The 21,719-nt window shown below is 42.3% G+C and overlaps 1 protein-coding gene across 1 annotated transcript; it reads right to left on the bottom strand.

The window, feature by feature from the left end:
- Positions 1–1,784: 1,784 nt before the first annotated feature.
- On the bottom strand, positions 1,785–21,710 carry GLOD4 (glyoxalase domain containing 4). The gene is made up of 9 exons (XM_043903312.1): positions 21,554–21,710; positions 18,168–18,217; positions 17,126–17,246; positions 13,007–13,151; positions 10,066–10,202; positions 9,071–9,157; positions 8,686–8,799; positions 8,511–8,597; positions 1,785–2,138 (listed from the first exon to the last, which is right to left on the bottom strand). Exons 1-9 carry the CDS (start codon positions 21,641–21,643, stop codon positions 2,073–2,075), a joined length of 897 nt encoding a protein of 298 aa, XP_043759247.1. The 5' UTR covers positions 21,644–21,710; the 3' UTR covers positions 1,785–2,072.
- Between the last annotated feature and the right edge of the window lie 9 nt (positions 21,711–21,719).

Raw genomic sequence — 21,719 nt, 5'->3', positions numbered from 1 at the left:
ATGACATCATGGGACAGGTAAGATAGGCAGAAAGTCGCATTGAGGAGCACTGAAAGTCCTGGGCTTTGCTAATTCCATCCCAATGTCAGACAAATGTGGATTTCATACTAACTCTCCGGGCTAACCTGGGAGAACTCTCATATCACAGTCTCTCTGGATTTAAACCCAAGAGATATTTGAACTTCAACTTAATATATTAGAACCACAACCCTGAAGGTCAAAAAAACAAAATCACTATTCTGAAAACATAACTCTGGAAAAACAGAGGAACTTTACAATTTCATCTGTTTAAAAACACCAGCATGGATAAAACCATCTTTAAACCATTACATCCCCAGGGGAGGGAAAGTAGTAACTTCTGGTTTAAAATTAGTAGCTGCCTTGTGCAGAGGTCAACTTTTGGACTGCTTGATAAAAGGTAAAAGTGGTATAGTAAATGGTTTTAGGATGAATAAAATATTAAAGACTGCAACAAAGGAAAAATGGCAGGCAATGAGAGAAATAAAAGGGGTCTGGTATCATAAAGTTAAAATGTCCCAGATAGATAAACGGCATTCAGTTCTCTTGTGCAGAGCTGAACATTTAAGAGAAAAAAATTGGGAGTAAGATAAAGAGGAATCTAGCATGTGTTTAGTACTTACATAAACCACTTATTTTACTATAACAAACTTAGAAGGCCACATCAGGAACTTCCCTAGTGGTCCAGTGGTTAAGACTGCATACTTCCACTGCAGGGGGCATGAGTTCGATCCCTCCTCAGAAAACAAAGATTCCACATACTTTGCAAAATAGAAGGCTGCAACAAAGCAGTCTAACACACTGGGAAAAGTATAGTTTCTTTTCAGGAAAACAGTATTACTAGAGAGAAACATCAAGAATTACTTAATAATCTAACAGAAAATCTGAGAATTAATGAATTGTAGTCTAAAGAAGACAGACAAGGCATTTACTTGATTATCCAAAATTCATATAATAATTTCTCTATGCATAGGAAAAAGGTGAACCAATTGTGGACAGTAAGAACATAGTTTGGTTTGCATTTAAACCCACAATTGGTTTTAGAGGCTATGATTTACAAGTAATTTCATGTATATTGTGTAGGAACTGGTAACTTCTGAGTCAGTCCTTTCCAATCTCCTTAGTTTCTTCCCTAAAGTGTGGAACTGACCACCACCTTTAAATAATGACTTTTAAAAATTGGTTGTAACAGCTTGATTTCAGAAGCATAATTTCCAAAAAACATTTCATAATAAAAATGCCCAACTTGTTTCCAGTGATAAAAAGTGATTTGTTCTGCAGAATCAAAAAGAAAATAATAAGAAAATATTTTGGTTTTTCGTACTGAAGAAATCATCTAATCCATCTCTAAGAAATCTAACATGGTCTCGTAAGAGGATTAAAAGCAAAAATACACACACACACATATATATATACACATACATATACATATATATAGAGAGACAGACAGAGAGAATATAACACAGAGCCAGGCATGTAGCAACATTACACCCTTCTATTTTTTTCTGACTAAAAAATTTAAAGCAAGGAATATCAGAATGTTAACCAAACCTTTTGGTTCAAGGCACGAAATTTCTTTAAAAGTTTTTATATGTCAAGGCCTGCCAGAGTAAGACATTAGAACAGCATACTGTCTCCAGGTCCTGGAAGGACTCCTGCTATAAGTAACTGATTTGGACTTATCTAGATTTAGTTGTTCTCATTAAACCTACATGCTTATCAAAATTCTCTCAACCCTCAATCAAAGGTCATGTTCCATACAGCTGTCGCAGCCTGGAGAAGAATTTATTACTAATAGAGTTACATACAGAATGTACCCTTGCAGTGACAGCACAGATGACAGCAAGAGTTCTTTAAATGAACTGATGATGACAGGATTTTCTAAAATATATCAGAGCTTTTAAAGATTAAAATACATGCGTCGTCACCACCCCAGCCTCCGTGCCTGTACAGGAAACCCCCACATTGCGAGAGCATTCACCATGTAAGGCACACGGCAGGCCTCACAGGAGCTGGGCAAGATCACTGATGCTTGTTGCGTGTGATGCCTTCTGTTAACCTGTAGCCTTGGGTTTCTTTTGTGCAGCAAACCATTCATCACTTTTATCTCCTGCAATGGCCTGTGGAAACGAAATTGGAATTATTTAGTCTCAATGCAGAAAATAAAACTTACAATCTACTTTGTACCTCACTGCCCACAATCAAGAAATTAATAGTTAAAAGATGCTCATTCAGTAGAGTCTTGTGTTTTCTCTGACAGATGTTGCTGCTGGGGATCGAGCAATTGCTTGTCAGTTCTCACTTTGCAGAGTAATGGGCAGAGCCTGCAGCCAGGAAGTGTGGCCGATGGCTGGCTGGAGAGCAAGGCCAGGATGTGGGCTCTTTGGGACAGAAAGTGTTGGCACTCCTAGCATCTCAGTGGGCTCCCAAGAACATCTTTATTTTTATTTGACTGGGCCACACAGCACTGGGCTCTTAGTCCACCCCACCCCCCAACCCCGCCCTGAGATCAAACTCATGCTTCCCTGCAGTGGAAGCACGGAGTCAGGCACTGGACTAGCAGGGAAGCCCCCCTCTCAAGAATCTTTAGTGCCCAGGAGACTCAGTCTAATCATGAGACCAATGTGAAAAGTTATTCTGACATTTTAGTAATGAGCTTGAAAAGTTTCCTTTTCCCACACTTCCTTCCTGTTTCACTGATGTTGGTACTATTTCATTTGGGGCCGCTTACCTAAAAAAAGCTTTGTTAAGAAACAGTATGCTTTGGTTCTACCAGAGTCCTTTTATCGTATTAGTCCATGGGGCTGAGGTCTTAGGAGGAGGCAGGGGAGTTGGCAGGAGCAGGGTTTACAACAGAAGTCTCCTAAAACGCTGGGTCCAATATAACCAAGTGTATGCTAATAAGCTGTTTGGTAGGGAAATACATTCAAGGACTGAATCAGTTAGGCCTCTGTTTCCACAGGTTCTGTTTCTGCAGATATGGAGGGCTGACTATGGGACTTAAGCATCCTAGGATTCTGGTATTCCCAGTGGGTCCTGGAACCGACCCCTGTGGATACTAAGTGACAACTGTACCTTTAAAAATGCCAGTTTTCATTATGAGGCAGGTATTATGCTGGGTTTAGGTGTGGCAGCAGATAAAGTCTGACACTTTGAGGAGCACATGAAACAGTTGAGGATTCAGATATGGAAACAACTGTTTTGCAGGCAGATGTGTCTGCGTGTGTGTGTGTCCTGGTGTATAATAGAACCACAAAAACGTGCTATCAGACCAACTGGAAAGGAGTAACTAACTGGTTGGAGAACTAGTGTAAAATCATCCATCTATTTCAGCAGGAAGTCAAAAGATGTCTGCAACTGAAAAGGAAGAAACAGTGAAGCTGAGAGTGGCTGCCATGGGCAGTGGGACTCAGAGATGGCATCACTGCATTTATATAGAATCTTAGTACTGATTTTTTATTTCAATGAAAATACACGCTCAGTCGCTAAGTCATGTCTGACTCTTTGCGACCCCATGGACTGCAGTCCACCAGGCTCCTCTGTCCGTGGGATTCTCCAGGCAAGAATACTGGAGTGGGCTGACATGTCCTCTTCCAGGGGATCTTCCCAACTCAGGGACTGAACCTGCATCTCCTACAATGGCAGGCAGATTCTTTACTACTGAGCCACCTGGGAAGCCCTTGATGAAAATAAAAGGTCTTATTTGTTTTGTGTATTTCTGAGTTTTAAATGCATTTTAAAAATACATTGGTGAAAATAAAATGTATTTAAAAATCAAAACGACGCCAAAGAAGGCCAAAACCTCCCCACTTCCCAAAGACAGAGACGTTTCTGTCTTCTAGGAGCCAGTGAAAGTAGGGAGAAACAACAAATCGGTGTGAAAAACCCAAGAAAGCTTCTGCATTTTGAAGGATGAGTGGAGTAAGCGGGGAGGGGAGAAAGGAAAACCACCCTTGGGCGGAGGTACGGAGATCTACCTTGGTTAATGGAAACAGTTCAGTGGGACCGAAAGAGGGTGAGCTGGGGGAGAGAGACAGCACACTGTGGCCAGACGTGTCGCGTGCTCTGCCAGAGATGTGAACTTCTCTTGAAGGCAATAAACGGCATTGGAAGATTTAACAGTTGTTTTTTAATTACTGGGTTTATGCTTTAGAAAGCCTACTGCTGGCATAAGAGATTGACTAGCAGCTGGGAGGAGGTGTGTGCAGTATTTGGAGGTGAAAATGAGAACCTTTTCAAAAGAGAAGCAGACAGAGGATTTCCGAGGGAGAACTCTCAGCTCTTGGTGACTTGTTGCTCAGAGAGTGTAAAGGGTGAGGAGCAACAATATTCAGAAATGGCTCTGTGTGTAAATCTAAAAGTATTATAAAATAAAAAGCATATCAGGGACTTCCCTAGTGGTCCGGTGGTTAAGAATCTGCCTTGCAATGCAGGGGACACAGGTTCAATCCCTGGCCAGGGAACCAAGATCCCACACACCCCAGGGCAACTAAGCCTGTGCACCACAACTACTGAAGCCCACACACCACCAATTAGAGTCCATGCCCCAAATAAATAAATAAATAAATACTTAAAAAAAAAAAGCATATTAAATGTTAAAAGAAAAACTGGCTCTGAGGATTCTAGCTTAAACAACTGTGATAACAGATATAAGTACTATCAAGGGAGGAAGCAGAGTACAGAAGAGAAAAAAAGAACTGCCTTTGAAACCTGAAAGACTTCTCTTTGGGCCCCTGCCCTGCTAACTTGTGGAATGTATAATATTGAGTGACTTATTCTTTTGAGACTCAGTTTCCTTATCTGAAAGGGGAATGCTATCGACCTTGCAAATTATGGTAAGAGTTACAGAATATAGGTAAGGCACTTAAGAACGTGTCAATATAGGAGATGCTTAATAAACAGTAACTTTTGTTTTCCTATAATATTAACGAAGAATGGATCCAAAGTAAGACAAAGTAAGTTATAGGCATGTGGAGTTGTAATGTTCATAGTTTGTCCAGGTTAAGAGGTTCTTTGGCTGTAACACTAGTGTGACACAAAAACCACCAGGCATAAAAGGAAGAGTTGATAAACTGGACTGAAAGAAATGTCTTCTCTTCAAAAGGTTAAGAAAATAAATAGGCAAACCACTGAATGGGAAAAGTACTCATCTTTACAGATTATCTAACAAATGACTGGTATCCAGAAGTCCAACACATCAATAAGAAAGAGTCAAAGTTTTTTAAAACGTGGATTTAAATGGGCTTTGAAAAACATGCAAATATTCAAATGAGAAAAGGGACATTCTAGGAGAATAAAATAATATAAGCAAAGACACACAGAGTGAAAATAAATTCATATTTAGACGTTAGAGAATGGCTAAAATGTAAAACAGATCATTGGTGTGTCTTCTGGTTAGTTTTTCATGAAACTCAATGGATCAGGTAAGTTATTCATATTGATATAGTCCAACCATATTAAAGCCAATTTGAAAAATACACAGGGCAGTAAAGAAACAAACAAAATACATGGGACAAACTATATATAGAACCATTTTTAGATGGTCAGGGAGAATTTAATAACTGGATTTTAGGTAACATTAAAGGATATATTGTTGATTTTTTTTGGCCAAGCCATGTGGCATGGGGGATCTTAGTTCCTGGACCAAGGATCAAAGCCATGCACCCTGTATCAGAAGTATGGAGTCTTAACCACTGGACCACCAGTAAGTCCCACATTGTTGATTTTTTAAGTGTGATGATGTCGCTGTGGTATATAAGAAATTTCCTTAACTTTTACTTTTTAAATTATCTTAAAATGTGTAAAACACTTAAGTATTTAGGGTTGAAATTACATGGCATCTGAAATTTGCCTTAAAATTCTCCAACAAACATCTCCACTGCCAAAAAAAAAAAAGTGGGGTGGAAAGGAATGATGAAAAATTATGGCAGAGTTGATCAGTGATAATCACATAGGGATTTGTTGTTCTCTTTTGTGTATATTTGGAATTTTTTATCATACCATTACCAACTCAATGGAGACAAATCTGAGCAAATTCCAGGAGATGGTGGAGGACAGAGGACTTAGTGACTGAACATTAAAAATAAAATTATGGCAAGAAATGGACAAAAAGACAACACACAAATGTTGGAGAGGATTTAGAACAGCTGGAACTCTTCTATACATACATGACCGATAGTTTAAAATATTCAATCACTTTGGACAACTGTTTGGCAGCTTCTTAGAAAGTGAAAGCAATTCCCCTCCTGGGCATTTATGCAACAGAAATGAAACATACGTCCACCAAAAGAGTTAACATGAGACTGTTCATAGCAGTCTTCCTTATAATAGATAAAAATCTGGAAAAAAATCCCAATGTCCACCACTGGAAGAATGGATAAGCAGATTACTACATTCACAAAACTGAATACCACTCAGCAAAAGGAAAAAAAAAAAAAAGAACTCTGGAATGTGCAATTACATGGAGGAATCTCAAAAATGTTACTGAAAGAAGCCATTCCATTTATATGAAGTCCAAGGATAGACAAAGCCAGTATGACAGAAATCAGAAAAGTAGTTGCTGTTGGGAGGAGGAGTTGGAAGCTAAAAACGGGCATAAGAGAACTTCCTATAATCAATCACGAAAATGCTCTATATTCTGAGTAGTGAATTTGAGTTTATGAAAGTGTCAAAATTTATCAACGTGAACACCAAATTTCTGTACACTTAAATTCAATGTATATTTTACCTCAGTAACTACAATAAAAAATGCCTGATTACAGCTTAGGGGGGAGTGGGAACTAGAAATTAAGAAGTCTAGAACAGATGATGGTTGAAACTCAGAGCAGAGATAACCAGAGGAGCAGGTAACTTCTCAGAGAAGAGAAAGAAAGTACACAGAGAGAAAAAGACAGGCAGAGTGGGACCGTGGGCAACATCACTTCAGGATCAGTCACAGAAAAAGGTGCCTGTGGCTGAGGGGAAGCCGTCAGACAAACAGAGACAGGAAGATGGCAGGATCTCCACCATCAAGCGAGAAGAGAGAAGAGAAAGTTGGTCAGTGATGAAAAGAGCAAGAACAGTCTAGCCAATCTGCCAACTGAGAGGTTTTTCCTTCACAGTAATATTTAGAAACACTAAAGCTTCTGTACATTTCTGGCTTTGATGAACCTCAACTGAGTGTCCGTTATTATGTCAGCAGTTTGCCAAGCACTATAAACCACACAACAATCCTGGGAGGCGGATAACCTTATTTCCTCACATTTCTGTATAAGAAAACTGCAGTTTAGAGACTTGAAGTAAATTTCGTAAGGTCAGTCACACAGTACTAAGTGATGAAACCAGGACTGGGAGATTCACTCCTTTCAGGAGCAGCAATGTATTCACTGAGCGCCGACTACCTATAAGGTATGAGCTGGAAGCTGGGGTACGACACTACACAACGGCTTTGCAGGCTGCTAGAAGATCATGTCTGATGAGGATGAAAAGCAGTCACTGGATTTGGCAAGAGGGAGGTCACTGATGACGTCAACGAGAGCGTTTCACCACGTGATAGGAGCCAGTGCGGGACAGAGTGAAATGTGAATGGAAGGTAAGTAGTAGAAATGGTACAGAAGAAATTAACACAACATTATGAATCAACTATACTTCAATTAAAAAGAACTGTGAGATCATAGCATTTGTGGCGAAAGAAATCTGTGACTGTCTCCTCCATTTTGCAGGCAGGAAATCTGGGTTCAGAAATGCTGGGAATCTGTGCTGAGATCCCCAGGTCACACAGCTTCATCTGGAGTGGTAGCCCTCACTCCCCTCCTCAGGAGCCTCTTCACTATGAGGCACAATCTGATGTACTTTCTCCTTTTTCCTTCTGATATTCTGAAAGCAAAATACCTCTTTTGCCTCAGAAAACAACTACAATGAAGTTTCTTCTGCTGTCCCTCACTCCACCCTTCTCATCACCTGCAAACAACTAGTTTCTGTGTTCCTCATTAAAAAGGGATGACTTACTCCATCAATCACTATCCCGACAAAATTAGACAGTAAACACACACACACACACAAAGAAGTACAAATGGCGTGCAGGGAGACTTTTAGAAGGAGCCTGGAGAATGGATACGGAGTGAACACAAAGAGGTTTTCAAGATACTGGAGTTAGTTTGTACGCTGGTGAGAATAATTCGCCAGGAAGGAAGAGGATGATGCTGTAGAATGGAGAAGATACGACCAAAGGGCTAAGATAGTGAGAACGGATGGCGGTCGGGCACTTCCGGTCTCTGAGCAGAACAATGATGTATTTAGCAGCAGCGGTTTCCTCAAGGCAGCCGGAGGGGAGGGAAGGCACAGATGCTGCACCCCGCCAAGAGTCACATAGGTAGTCATGAAGTCGACACAAGTCTCTGGCTCAAGTCACCCCAACAGCAAAAGGACAGGGTTCTGAAAGTAAGAACTGGCCCATCTCCATACACATTATCCCCTTTGGCCAAAGGGGATAGGAATTTAGAAATGAGACTCACGTCATCCAATAATTTGTTTCCCTCTGGATCCACCTTTGAGAGTTCTCGAAATGCTTCATCCCCCACAAAGCAAATTTCATGTCCATCCTACACCAAGAGAGAAAACAAATTTGGCAGAGAGACACCTCAGAAGAAAACTATGGGGCAGCCTGTCCCCTTCCTGGGTGATACTTACAGGGTCGGCCAAAATGATCACTTGCACGGTCGCCTTCCCTGGAGTGTCCAGACTCACCAGGGGAGTCAGAATCTTCTGGTTTTCCCTTTTCATCAAGTCTTCTAAGTCTGACAACTTGAGGAAAACAAAAAGGCACAGTGAGCACGGGGTGCTACACCACGCTGGGGCCGTGGTCCCCGGCAGCCCTGGAGGACTCTCAGGTCAACCAGAGAACCCCGGCACCACCTGTTTGATTTCTTTTATCTCAGCTGCTCTCGAGACAACTGCTGACCTTCATACCAAAGCCACAACCAGCATGAACCTGGAGCAGGGAGGGCCAGGGTTCCTAGTTCTTAGAAGTCACTAGTCACAGAGTTTCAACAGAAGACCTGGTACCAAACATTACCTCTTCCTGAGGGCAAGAAAAGGCAATGCGTCCAAAACCTGTTGCATGATCAACTTTCCCTGGGATGGCCTGCAGCTCCAGCTTACACTGAAAAGACATGAGAAAGTGGGTTTATTTTTCAGAACAGGTCACGTGATTAAAAAAAAAAAATTGAAACCAGGACAAAGGAATAAGGTAAATTCTAAGTCTCCCTCCTGTCACCCCAGTGGCAACCAATCAGCAGTTTCCTGTGTATCCTTCATAGCACAGGCACATATCCTTTATTTTTTTTTCATACAAATGGTAACATAATTTACATATTATTCTTTCTCATGTTTTTCTCCAATCAACATTGCCATCTCAGCACATAAAGACTCATTTTTTTGATGGCTGCTTTAGTAGTCCATTCTATGCATGAACCATAAATCACTCAACTACTGAATCCATAGAGCATTTAGGCTATTTCTTTTCTTTTTTTTTTGCTTACACTGGGCCACTTGTAGGCTTTAGTTCCCCTATCAGAAACTGCACCTAGGCCCTCAGCAGTGAAATCGTGGAGTCCTAACTAGTGGACCACCAGGGAATTCCCTAGGTTATATCTTGCTATTACAAATAATGCTGCAGCAGATAAACTTGTACACACTCCTTTGTGCACGTGTAGGATGAGTACGTCTCTGAAATAAATTCTTAGTAGACTTGCTGGGTCAAACCACAAGGATTAAATCATGCTCAAATGTTTTGTTTTGTTTTTTTTTAAAGAGGAAAATAGATTATCATCATTGCATTAAGTCTTGCCTACATCTCCTCTGACTCAGCAAATCCACTCCTGAAAGGATGTATCTCCAAATATAAATAAAGGTAATATCTGGGTGGTGAGTTTCCCGGAAGTTTTTATTTTCTCCTTTCTGTTCTCAACACTGAATTACTATGAAGAAACTATGTGAATAACCTTCATGTTAACCTCATTTATAAGTCAAACCTAAAGTAACAGATTCTTTCTTTCCAGGACTGCTCACCTGGTTATCAGCATAGCCCAGCAAAGCCCTCTGTTCCTTCTCGTCTTTTTCATAAATTTTCATTCCCAATAGGTTAGACCAGTAGTTCAAAGATTTCTCAAGATCAGACACTGCTAGAGTTACTTTTAATACAGGATCTGAAAGGTAACAAAACAGCAGGAATGGACAGGGCAGTGTGAAGGAATGGAACCAAAGGACCCAAACAGGCTCAGGTATATATAAGAATTCGGTTTATGATAAGAAAGGGATTTGAGGTCAGTATGAAAGGGCACATTGTTAAATAAAAGGTATTAAGATAACTGGTTTCTTAACGGTGGGAAGAAGCGACACCTTTAAACTAGATAGCAAAATACATTCCTGATGGGTTAAAGGGTTAAGTTGAAAGAATGAAACCATGAAAATACTCAAAACAGGTGATTATTTAAACAATTTTGGGATGGAGAAAGATCTTTTTTTTTAATCTGACATCAAAGATAGAAAAACCATGAAGAAGAAAATGTGCTAGGTTAATCATACAAAATGGAAAACCTGTACACAACAACCAAAACAAGAATTACAATCAAAATTGAAGATTAAACTACAAAGTAGGGAACATTTTTTTTTTAATAACAAAAATGAGCATAAAGTCCTTAATATTTAAGTCACCTTTCAACATCAACAGGAAAAAGATGCCCATCCTAGAAAAATAAGCAAGAGGCACGAAGCAGCAATCCACAAAAGGAGGAACATAAAAAAGCACACTTAACCTCACAAAGTTAGAATTCAAATAAAACATTTTGTTATCTAATCGGCAAATGATTTTAAAAAGTTCACAGGGTTAACTATTACAGTGCAATGGGAAAAACCATAATGGCAGAGTGTAAATTAGTAATATTTCTGGGCAACAATTTTGACAGAATGTGTCTAAAGTATGTCCCCTGCTTTTGAGAGAACAATCCCGTTTTTGGCAATTAAGGAAATAACTGTGGATGCGTGATGGGCTTTCATCAAAGACACTCATCACAGAGTTGCTCATGACGAGACACCAGTAACAATGTGAATTTCTAACAACAGACAACCGTTTCTCTTCCTATGATGTCACACAATGGAATCCCGTATGTATCCGATTATATATTTAGTTCTTTGGATTAAAAAGTTGGAAGGATATACTCTAAAATGTTAACAGTGGTTATCTGTTTTCTTCTGCCTGTCTGTCTAGGGAGAAAAAAAAAATCTGTATTTTTGTAAAAAAGAATAAACGTCATATTAAAACACTTAATATTACTGGAAACTTCTATTTTGTAAAGTGACTTCTGGAAGAGCTGTTCCAAGTCTGTATCTCACTATGGTAAACTCAAAGTAGTTTTCTTCAATTTTCACTGCCTTAGCCCTGTTTGCTAGACTAGCAATACCATGACTAAAGCAAGATGTCTGTCACAGGAACCTCTCCCTGGCAGATTTAAGTTTTCCCCATTCATTGAGAAATCAACAAATTCCAACTGATTCACACCCTGAAGGGATGCAGGGACAGGAATAGTTGCAGTGGGTGTGACTACACAGGAGTGATTCATTCAAAGGATGGACACCACTTAGACTGAGAGATCTGACTCTACTACCAACCAGAAATTAAGGCTCCCAAGGTGTTATCATTGCAAAGAACAAAAACATCTCAGGCCTCTTGGGGCCCACCATTATTTTACGCACTGAAGCATCGTGAAAACTACAGAAAAAGTGTACAGTGAAATTCATGGCAGGAGTTAGGTATCAAAGTTAGTATTTCAAGCACCAATCACTTATCAATAAAAATAGTCATGGAAATCCCTCACATCACCTGGAAGTTCCCAAATCCATTACCAGTAAGTCCCACCGCACCAGTCTAACCTCCCACACTGGAACCATTGCTCTTTCTTCTTCTGAGCTCTGGATGAAAAGCATGTAACATTACTCACAACCATCAGGCTCAGTATGAGGGGCATCTGGGAGCTGAGACAGACCAGCGTGGGGGAAGAGGAGGTCTCCACTTAGAGGCTTGTGCTCACGGAGGGAACGGCTGGCACAAGTGCCCCTGCTATTCACCAGCAATTTTTTCTTTTCCTTTTCTTGGTTTTGGTTCTTTCTTGGCAAAGCAGGTAGCAGAATTTTCAGCAATACACGTATGATGCATGAGGATGCCTCTGAGGTACTTGAAATGCAGCGCAGTTTCTCTCCTGCTCACTGTAGGGGTCAGCGTGGTGGGCTCCTCACCTCATTCACCCAGACTCACTGAGAACCAGCACTGTAATCTGGGAAATTGTCCTCAGCCAGGGGAGACGACTAACTGGTCTAAGGATAAATCTGCTTCTTTTGCCTGCATATGACTGGTTCAGGAGCAGGGTATATGAATCAACCCTGACCAGGAAGTTTGCTAGAAGATCCTAGGCAAGTTTTGCTGTGCTTTTAAAGACGAGCCACAGGAAGTCAGCTTCTCTTTCTCCTACCAATGAGGGTGTGCGGGCGGGTAGCCCCAAATGCTACTGGCAGTCACCCTACCACCGTGAGGGGGAGAAGCGGACCCCTGAGGACAAGAGGATGGAGAGAGAGAAGATCTGGGTTTTTGATGCCATTGCTGAGCTGCTGAATCAACAAACCCTGAAGTCTCTCCGACCGTGACAACGCCAGCTCTATGAACTAAGACATTTTTTTTAACCATTCAACCTAGAGGTGGGTTTTCTGATATTTGCAGCTGAAAGTATCCTACATCGACACGTTACCAGTAGAACCGAACCACTCCAGAACACCGATAGGGATGCACTGAAGTTTTGACATGAGCATATAATTTCTTAGAGGACAAGTAACAACAATAGCTTGGGAAAGACAAGTTATATCAACACAGAGACTCCACAGGAGACGGAAGTCAAGCTCCCTCTCTCCTTCCACCCGATGCCTTTAGACAGAGGGCTTCTGTCAGTCCAGATATAATTACCTGACTGAGGTGGACTGCAGTTCTGCAAATAGAACTTATATCCTCCGGGGGCTTTGGTTTCAAACACACCGTCTCCCATTTCATTGAGCGGCCACTTCAGCTTCCTAGCGTTGCTGATAGCTTGGCTGGAAGCCACCGTGATACCCTATGACAAACGACAGAACATAATCATCCAAGAGCATAATCACAACAGATCTTCTTTAGAAGATTAGGAATTAAAACCCCACTGCCTTTATGTCAAACATCTAAGATTTAAGTGGCATTCAAAATTTTCTGCTACTAATTTTGAAGTCAGTCTTGGACATTTTTCTCCCACAAAGATTCCAAGCTTTGTGGATGGTAGGCCAGATATTCAAACACAAGAGAAATTAGATCCATCAATAACAAAAATCGGGCTTCCCTTGTGGCTCAGCTGGTAAACAACCCACCTGCAATGCTGAAGACTGGTGTTCGATCCCTGGGTTGGGAAGACATTCTGGAGATGGGAAAGGCTACCCACTCCAGCATCCTAGCTAGCCTGGAGAATTCCATGGACTGTGAATTCCATGGGGTCGCAAAGAGTTGGACATGACTGAGTGACTTTCACTTTCACTAACAGTGAAAATCCCCCCTCATTTTCAAGATCTGGTCAAAGAAATCTTTATCTTACCTGTGGCTTGCCAGCTACCTATTTAAACTTTTTTGTTTTTATTTTTACTTTTGAAACCAAAAAATATAAAGCAACTATCAAGGCATCCTTTATTTAAGTGTAATCAAAATACCTAAGAATGTACACTATGCCTTCCAATATATCTGGCCTCATTTTTAGCTTGGATGGTAGATCAGCCTCTGCCTTCAGTCTTGTTAATCCATCAGCCACTCTGTGACTGGAGTAAACATTCTGAAACCCACCCTAATGTTTGTCCTCAAGACGGCAACCCCATGTTGTCATTCTTCTGCTTAGAACCCTTGATGGCTCTTCATTTCACCCTGGGATGGCTGACGATGGCCTAAAAGGGCCAAGACGATCTGACCCAGGTCATTTTTTATTTTTGGCTGTGTTGGGTCTTTGTTGCCATGAGAGTTTTCCTCTAGCTGTGGCGAGCACGGGCTCTTCCCTAGTTGTGGTGCGAGGACTCCTCATTGCGGTGGCTTCTCTTGTTGCAAAGCACAGGCTCTAGGGTGTTGCAGGCATCAGGAGTTGCAGTACATGGGCTTGGTAGTTGCAGCTCCCAGGCTCTAGGGTGCAAGCTCAACATCTGTGGCATACGGGCTTAGTTGCTCCAAGGCATGCGGGATCTTCCTGGGCCAGGGATCGAAACCGCATCTTCTGCACTGCCAGGGGGCCTCTTTACCACTGAGTCACCAGAGTGGCCGAGCCCCTGACCCAGGTTGTTGCTGAGCCCATCTCCTCCCTCTCTCCCCTGTCCTCTCCGCATTTTCTCAAACACGCCAGGCGCTGTTTGAGGGCTTTTGCACTGGCTGTTTTCTAGCTGAAATGCTCTTCCCTGAGATACCCACACGGCTAACTCTTATCCTCTTCAAGCCTTTGTTCAAATGTCACCTTCTCACGGAAAGCTACTCTCAACACCCTACTTGAAACTGATCATTTGCACCTACCCCCAAGCTCCTTTTCTCTCCTTTGTTCTTTGCCCATTGCAATGATCATCTTTAAAATTATATTAGATTATTTATTTATTCATTCATTCAAGTTTATTATTTATTGTCTGTCAGGCTTTGGGCCCCCTCTCCTTGGTTCATGGCACCAAGTTGGTTTTCCCTTTTTCTCTGCCTGATTTAAATTTGGAGCATAAAGAATAGAAAGATAAGGAGAAACACAAAGCCCCTCATATACACTGAATCACCAAATCCTATGACTGCTGTCTCTGACATCTCGCAAATCCATCCACTCTCCCTGCTGTCACTGGATAACCTTTGGGCTGGCTGCCTCACTTTCAGTCTTGCTCCCTGCTAACCCAGCCTCCCTGCTCTCACCAGGGATTCTTGGATACTGCAAATTCTGTGTCACTCTCCTGCTTAAAAATGGCTCCACTGTGCTTCTAGAAGGACATCTAGATGTCCTGATGTGATGCAGCCCCAGGGCACTCCTCCAGCCTCAACTCTACCCTCTCTCTCCTCCACACACTGCGCTCCAGCCAGACTGCGTGACTCACAGTTCTCTGAGCGCCAGGCTCCCCCTCAGCTCCAGGCCTGTGCACGGGTGCAGGACAGCCATCTCACCTTCCTGTCCTGGCTCCCCCACCTGGCGTGGATGTCTCCTCTGGGAAGCCTTCCCTGAACTCTCACCCATCGGAGAACAGGCTGGAGGTTCCTCCTGTGTGTTCCCACATCCCCCTGTTCCTACCCCTATCTGAGACTTGTCACACTGTATTCCTGTTGTCTCTTTACTTGCTTCCCCCATCAGACGGGGAGCTCCTTAGGCCAGGGAACATGCTCCCCTCTCTACTGTATCCCCAGGATCTAACAAGGGGTATGCCATAGAGCAAGTCACAAAAAATATCTATTAGATGAATAAATCAGTCAGTGGCACAGAGAGTGAGAAAGAGAAACAGAAATATATTAAGTCTGAGCCATCCTTTCCATTTACAAAACACTTTTGTAGATATCAGGCCCTTGTACGAACTTCCATCTAGTTACCTTTATTTTAATGTGTCAATGAGTTAACTACTGAGTTAACAGGAATAATGAGAGTAAATGACCAAAATAACATGAGGTAGATTTCCTGGGCAGATTCTGAGTACGAACGAATTACTCCACTTCTGCTGTGTATTTGGGCCCAGGGACACTGTATCTCACAGTAACTGATTAGCAAGTGGTAGATACAGATAGGGACAGACTAAAGGGACAAAGTAGGTGATTAAACAGTGAATCCCACTAGGGGACTGTAAGGAGAAAAAAATACGGGAGACTCCTGTAAGCTAATGATTACTCAAGGAAGCAGGTGTGCTTAACCACAAACCCAGGCAGGGCTTGCTTAGTAACAAAACCATGCAACAGAAGTGTGGGACAAACCCTCAAAGAATAAAACAATGGTGGCATGAGACCCACATTCTGACCAGTGCAGTCAGTCAGTTAATGATCCCTAGGACAAGATCTCTGCATACAAAAAAACCCCAGTTATTTGTGGACCTAGCTTGACCATGTAGGGATAAGAAAACTCCCCTGCCCAACCTAGAGGAGGAGCTGATGATGGAAGCATGATGTCTATTCAAGAAAGACAAAGAAGTTCTCTCCTTCCACACTTTTCCTTTGATTATAAAACTGTAGCCCACTAAGTTCTTGGGACGTGGCATCTCTAGCCTGCCCACTGGTAAGCCTCACGAGCATCCTGTTGTAATAATTGCTTCTTATCTATCACTTTAGCTGGAGCTAAATTCTTTTCTATGCCGAGTCATAAAAGACTACGGCACCAGAGCTCTTCAGAGCCCCCTGAGTGACACCCAATGGTTTCAATACTGTTACTATAATAGATGCACAATAACCTGAGCTCTTGAATGAATGAATACAGTGTATGCAATGCCACTTTTTTATCCTTAAGACCTTGTCAGATTTTTCTGTGGCTGTGTAATCGCCTAAATCAATCACAACTGTCCACTAGAGAGAAAACATTTCTCTGGATGGTGCTGAGAACCTGATGAACCAATGACTCTGGCCCCTCCACCTCTCACGGTTCAGCTATTCCCAAAGGGGAGTCCTGTCTCCTTCAAAGCTGTCTCTACATCTCGAACTTGATTTTTAAAGGCTGGGAGAACACGTTTCATCCTGAAGCTCGGAGACAAGGTACCCAAGCAGGTTTTTTGTTTTGTTCTTTTTTTATTTTTTAAATATTCAATACATTTTTATTTATTACCATTATTTTTTAAATTGGAATATAACTGCTTCCCCACACTGTGTTAAGTTTCTGCTGTACAACATGAATCTGTTGACTGTACACACAGACCTGCTGAGCCTCCCTCCACACACCGCCCCAGTTTAGTTCTTTTTTAAATAGAAATCATGGAACTGATTACTAAACCACGCCCAAAGTCATCAATTCACTTAGTCATCATTATCTACAGCTGCCTCAGTGACCTCTAAAACATAAAGCCAAAAAACCGGCTAGAACAAAACGGTACTTACCAGGAAGTCATTGCCAAGCTGGTAGCTGCCGATGCCATAATTGTAAGTCAGTTCTGTGACAAAGTGATCACCCTCAGGTCCATACCCCACCATTGTTTTACTCCACTTCCCATCGTAAGGCCTAGAAAAGTGAAAAGAAAAAAAAAAAAAAAAAAACCAACAACCCACTGATTACAGACAAAAATCTGCTTTTGGCCGCCCTCAGAGAGCTATTGGAACAAGAAGTGGGCAGTCCCCTCTGGTCCTCCAAGTACCAGTAAGGATGTGGCGGCCTTAGCCAGTGCTAGTCCTCCAAGTACCAGTAAGGATGTGGCGGCCTTAGCCAGTGCTAAGGGCAGCTGTGGACAGTGCTCAGGAGCCCCGTCAATGAAGGCTCCCAGGACCATCTGTCTGGCACTTACTTGAAGGAAAGATTCGTTTACCTTTCCTAGAAAGTAGGGAGCTGTATCCTATAGGGACAGTTTTCCCACCTGACCTTAACTTATGTTTTGCGTATTTGTCAACAAGCATGTGGGAGAAGGCAATGGCACCCCACTCCAGTACTCTTGCCTGGAAAATCCCATGGATGGAGGAGCCTGGTAGGTTGCAGTCCATGGGGTCGCTAAGAGTTGGACACGACTGAGTGACTTCACTTTCACTTTTCACTTTCATGCACTGGAGAAGGAAATGGCAACTCACTCCAGTATTCTTGCCTAGAGAATCCCAGGGCAGGGGAGCCTGGTGGGCTGCCTTCTATGGGATCGCACAGAGTCAGACACGACTGAAGCGACTTAGCAGCAGCAGCAAGTATGCAACTCCCATCAGGCCTTGGAATTTCAGGCCATGACTACTGAGCTTAATTAAGAGATACCTGATAAGACGTTGCTTCACCCACAGAATACATTTCTTTGTGACCCTGAAGCTGCCTCCCTAAAGTCTTATTTCTGTTTTTTATTGGCTCCTTAATTTCCTCTGCTGCCTTCTACCTGCTTTGAGAAACTGCTTTCTCTTCTCCACAGGGTATTCAGGGCTTAAGGAGATATTAAGTAACAAGGTGTCATACCCATTACAGGCAGCTTTGCAGCCGTCCTCAAATTCCTCATGCCGGAGAATCTGGTAAGGGAATTAGAATAAATGGCAAAGTTTTCCTTGTATTGCACACAGCATATTTAGCACAAACTAAAATGTCAAAACACAGACATTATCACTTGCAGGCTTTTACGTTTAAGATGAACAGAAGATGATGAGCTGGATATCTTTCCCACGCTAGCAGATGAGGTGAGAGAGCATGGCTTGGTACTGGGCGTCCCTGGTGGCTCAGTAGTAAAGAATCCGCCCGCAGTGCAGGAGGTATAGTTTTGATTCCTGATGCAGAAAGATCCCACATGTTGCTGAGCAATTAAGCCCTTGGGCCCTAACTACTGAGCCTGTGCTCTAGAGCCCGGGAGCTGCAACTACTGAGTCCAGGTATTGCAACTACTGAAGCCCATGCACCCTATAGCCCGTGCTCTGCGACATCAGGAGCCCCTGTGCCCCAACTAGAGAAGTCCCCACTCGCTACAACTAGCGAAAATCCCACGCAGCAATGAAGACCCAGCACAGCCAAAAAAAAAAAAAAAAAGAATAGCTTGATAGCAAGGGTCAGGCAACCAAGCAAAGTTGTGAAATCTACTGACATCAGTAAGTGGTAATATGTAGTTAAAAAAAAGCGTGGCCTTCACTTAATTGTGATAGGGACAGAGTAAAGGGACAAAGTAGTTGATTTAATAGTGAATCCCACTAGGGGACTGTAGGTAGAAAAAATTTGGGAGATCCCTGTAAATGATTACTCAAGAAAGCAGGTTTGCGTAACCACAAAACCAGGCAGGCTTGCTTAGTGACAAAACCATGCCACAGAAGCACGAGATGTGCCCCCAAACAATAAAACCATGGTGGGACGAGATCCACATTCTGCCCAGTAAGCTCAGTAAGTTAAAGATCCCTAGGACTCGCTCTCTGCACACATAAGAAATAATAATTTGTGGACCTAGTTTGACCACACAGAGACAAGAAAACCCCCCTGCCCAACCTGGAGGAGGAGCTGATGATGGAAGCATGATGTCTACTCAAGAAACACAAAAGTTCTTCTCTCCCTCCCCACTTTTCCTTTGATTATAAAACTGTAGCCCAGAGTTCTTGGGGCATGGTATCCCTTGCCCGCCTGCTTGTAAACTTCGCAAGCATCCTATTCTAATAAACTGCTTCTTCTCTATCACTTTGCCTCTGGTTGAATTCTTCCTGCATGGAGACATAAAGGACTGGGGTACCGGGAGCTCATTGGGGCACCCCGAAATGACATCAAACGGTTTCAGTTGTGTAACTCTGAGAATGACATATTAGGATCTGAGTCTAATATCTTATGAAAATAGATAATTTATTAAAGCATTTGACACAGAACCTACTACACAGTACGCTCTCAATGTGTCAGTTTCCATTTTCCTTTTTGAGCCCCACAGCTACTGCTCCAGTTCAAGTTCTCATCACATTTCTCACAGACTATCAGAAATCACCCTTATTGATCTTTCCTTAAAACCACCATAAAAGTAAGCCCCTAAAGCACAGCTCTGATCACATCACTGCCCTGTTCCAAAATGTAAGAGGGCTCCCCATTTACTATGACATAACATCCAAATTCCTCAGCATATTATTCAAGATACTATAAGAAGCAATTCCAACCTATTTGTCCTGGTATCCCATCTCCTCAACTTCAACTAAGTAATCTAAGCTAAAGGCACGTAAAACTAGTGACGCTTCCCAAACATATCTTACTTGTGCATGAGCATGTTCAGACCTCTAATCTAGGTCTGTGGAAATCCTATCTTTAAGGGTCAACTCAAGTACAAGGTCTCTATGAATTATTTCCTGAGGACCCAGGTCAGAGTTAAATCTCTCCTCTTGGTACTTTTATAATAATGATAGCTAACACATAATACAAACCACATGTCAAATACTACATATATAATAACGTTTAATCTTTACCAACACCCTTTAATCAATGAGGAAACACTTTAAGGGAGTGTTTTGTGGTTTTCTATCACCACATTTTAACTTCCATTACCATCTGCAATGTACAAATATAATTCCCACCAAATCAGGATCTTTTTTTTTTTTCAAACCAGGATCTTAACTGAGAACAGATAACAGGGTCATTTTCATCTTTGTCACCAAAGCCCAAAACAGAACCATGAAACAGGTGATATTCTTTAAATGACTGAAGATTTTAGGTAATTCCCTTTGTACTCTGCAGTGTCTCTACATTAAGTCTTCCTCTTGCACATTGTAAACAATGTTGCCTGCAATTCCATTTCAACAAGGATCAAACCCTCAGCTAACCCAGTCGCTCACCAACAGAACACCCTGAGGGGAATTTAGGATGGGAAAATAATAAGAAGCATTCTTTGCTTTTGGATACTGGTCCTAGACATTTTCTTTTTTTTTTTTTTGGTGGATACTGGTCCTAGACATTTAAGATGCATTTATTTCTAAGGAAGAATTTCAAGGTACTCAGAACCCATCTTCCCACGCACAGAAAAGCACTAAAACCATTAACTTCAGCTGTCTGTTTCTGTGCTTAGCAGTAATCTTTTGATGTTCCTACATGGTTTTGGGATCTTCCCCGTCTTCAAGCAAAAAACTCATATACTTTCTAGCTCCTCCCTTGCCTCTTCAGATCAGTTCCTCAGAGCTATCGAGAGGTTGTCTTCCACATTAGAGTCCTTAGGAAGGTCCCCAAATAAAAATTAACTCAAAAATCTTAGGTTGTTAATTTTTTTTTTAGGTTGTTAATTTTTCTTTCAGTTGACAACATCTAAAGTCCCTGCGTAGCAGGAGCCTTCCAACAGCTTGCACCTGTGCTTGCCACCCAGGTGATCTCTGCAGAATCACAGCTGGGGAGATGCCACTTCCAGGTGTTCTGATTTCACACTTCTGAGACGAGCTGGAGCGTTCACCTAGACAGACTGAGTGATTCATTCAAACCAGCCTCAAGAGAAGTAGAGCTCTAAATTATGCTGGTATCTAAAACCAAAAGGCTCCAAATCAGAAGAGTCATTGTTTACTGGAAGAGTATTACGTAACCTTTTATTTACTATCTTTCCCACAGACTGGAAACTTCGCAAAGACAGGAATAAACATTCGTGAAAGAGCTTAAACTGAAAGGACCTGTGTGGGCACAAAGTCGGCAACTAGTAAGTGTGAGCCCCCTTTCAAAGTCCATCTAACCCAAGCCGCAATTCGTGATGCTTCCTGAACCTGAAAACCACAGAGTTAATGGGAAGTCCTGCGGCTAAGGTCCGACACCCGGGTTCGCGGTGAAATTCACATCGCACCCCTTTCTCCTCCCTCGGCCAGGTGGGGTTCAGTCACTCGCAACCCCCCTCGCGCCCCAGCCCCTCTCCGCCCCGCCTGCACCTTCATCCCCAGGACATCGCGATAGAAACACGCCGTCTCGAAGCGGTTTCCCACTTTGAACACGAAGTGCAAAGCTCTACGATTCGCCATGACCACCTACACTACCGCCGGTCACGCGCAGAGCGGCGCACAAACCACAGCTGACGCCGGCGCGTTAGTGATGTCA

This window comes from Cervus elaphus, chromosome 5 (assembly GCF_910594005.1).
Source record: "Cervus elaphus chromosome 5, mCerEla1.1, whole genome shotgun sequence".
NCBI lineage: Eukaryota > Metazoa > Chordata > Mammalia > Artiodactyla > Cervidae > Cervus > Cervus elaphus.
This window is presented reverse-complemented; position numbering and strand designations above follow the sequence as displayed.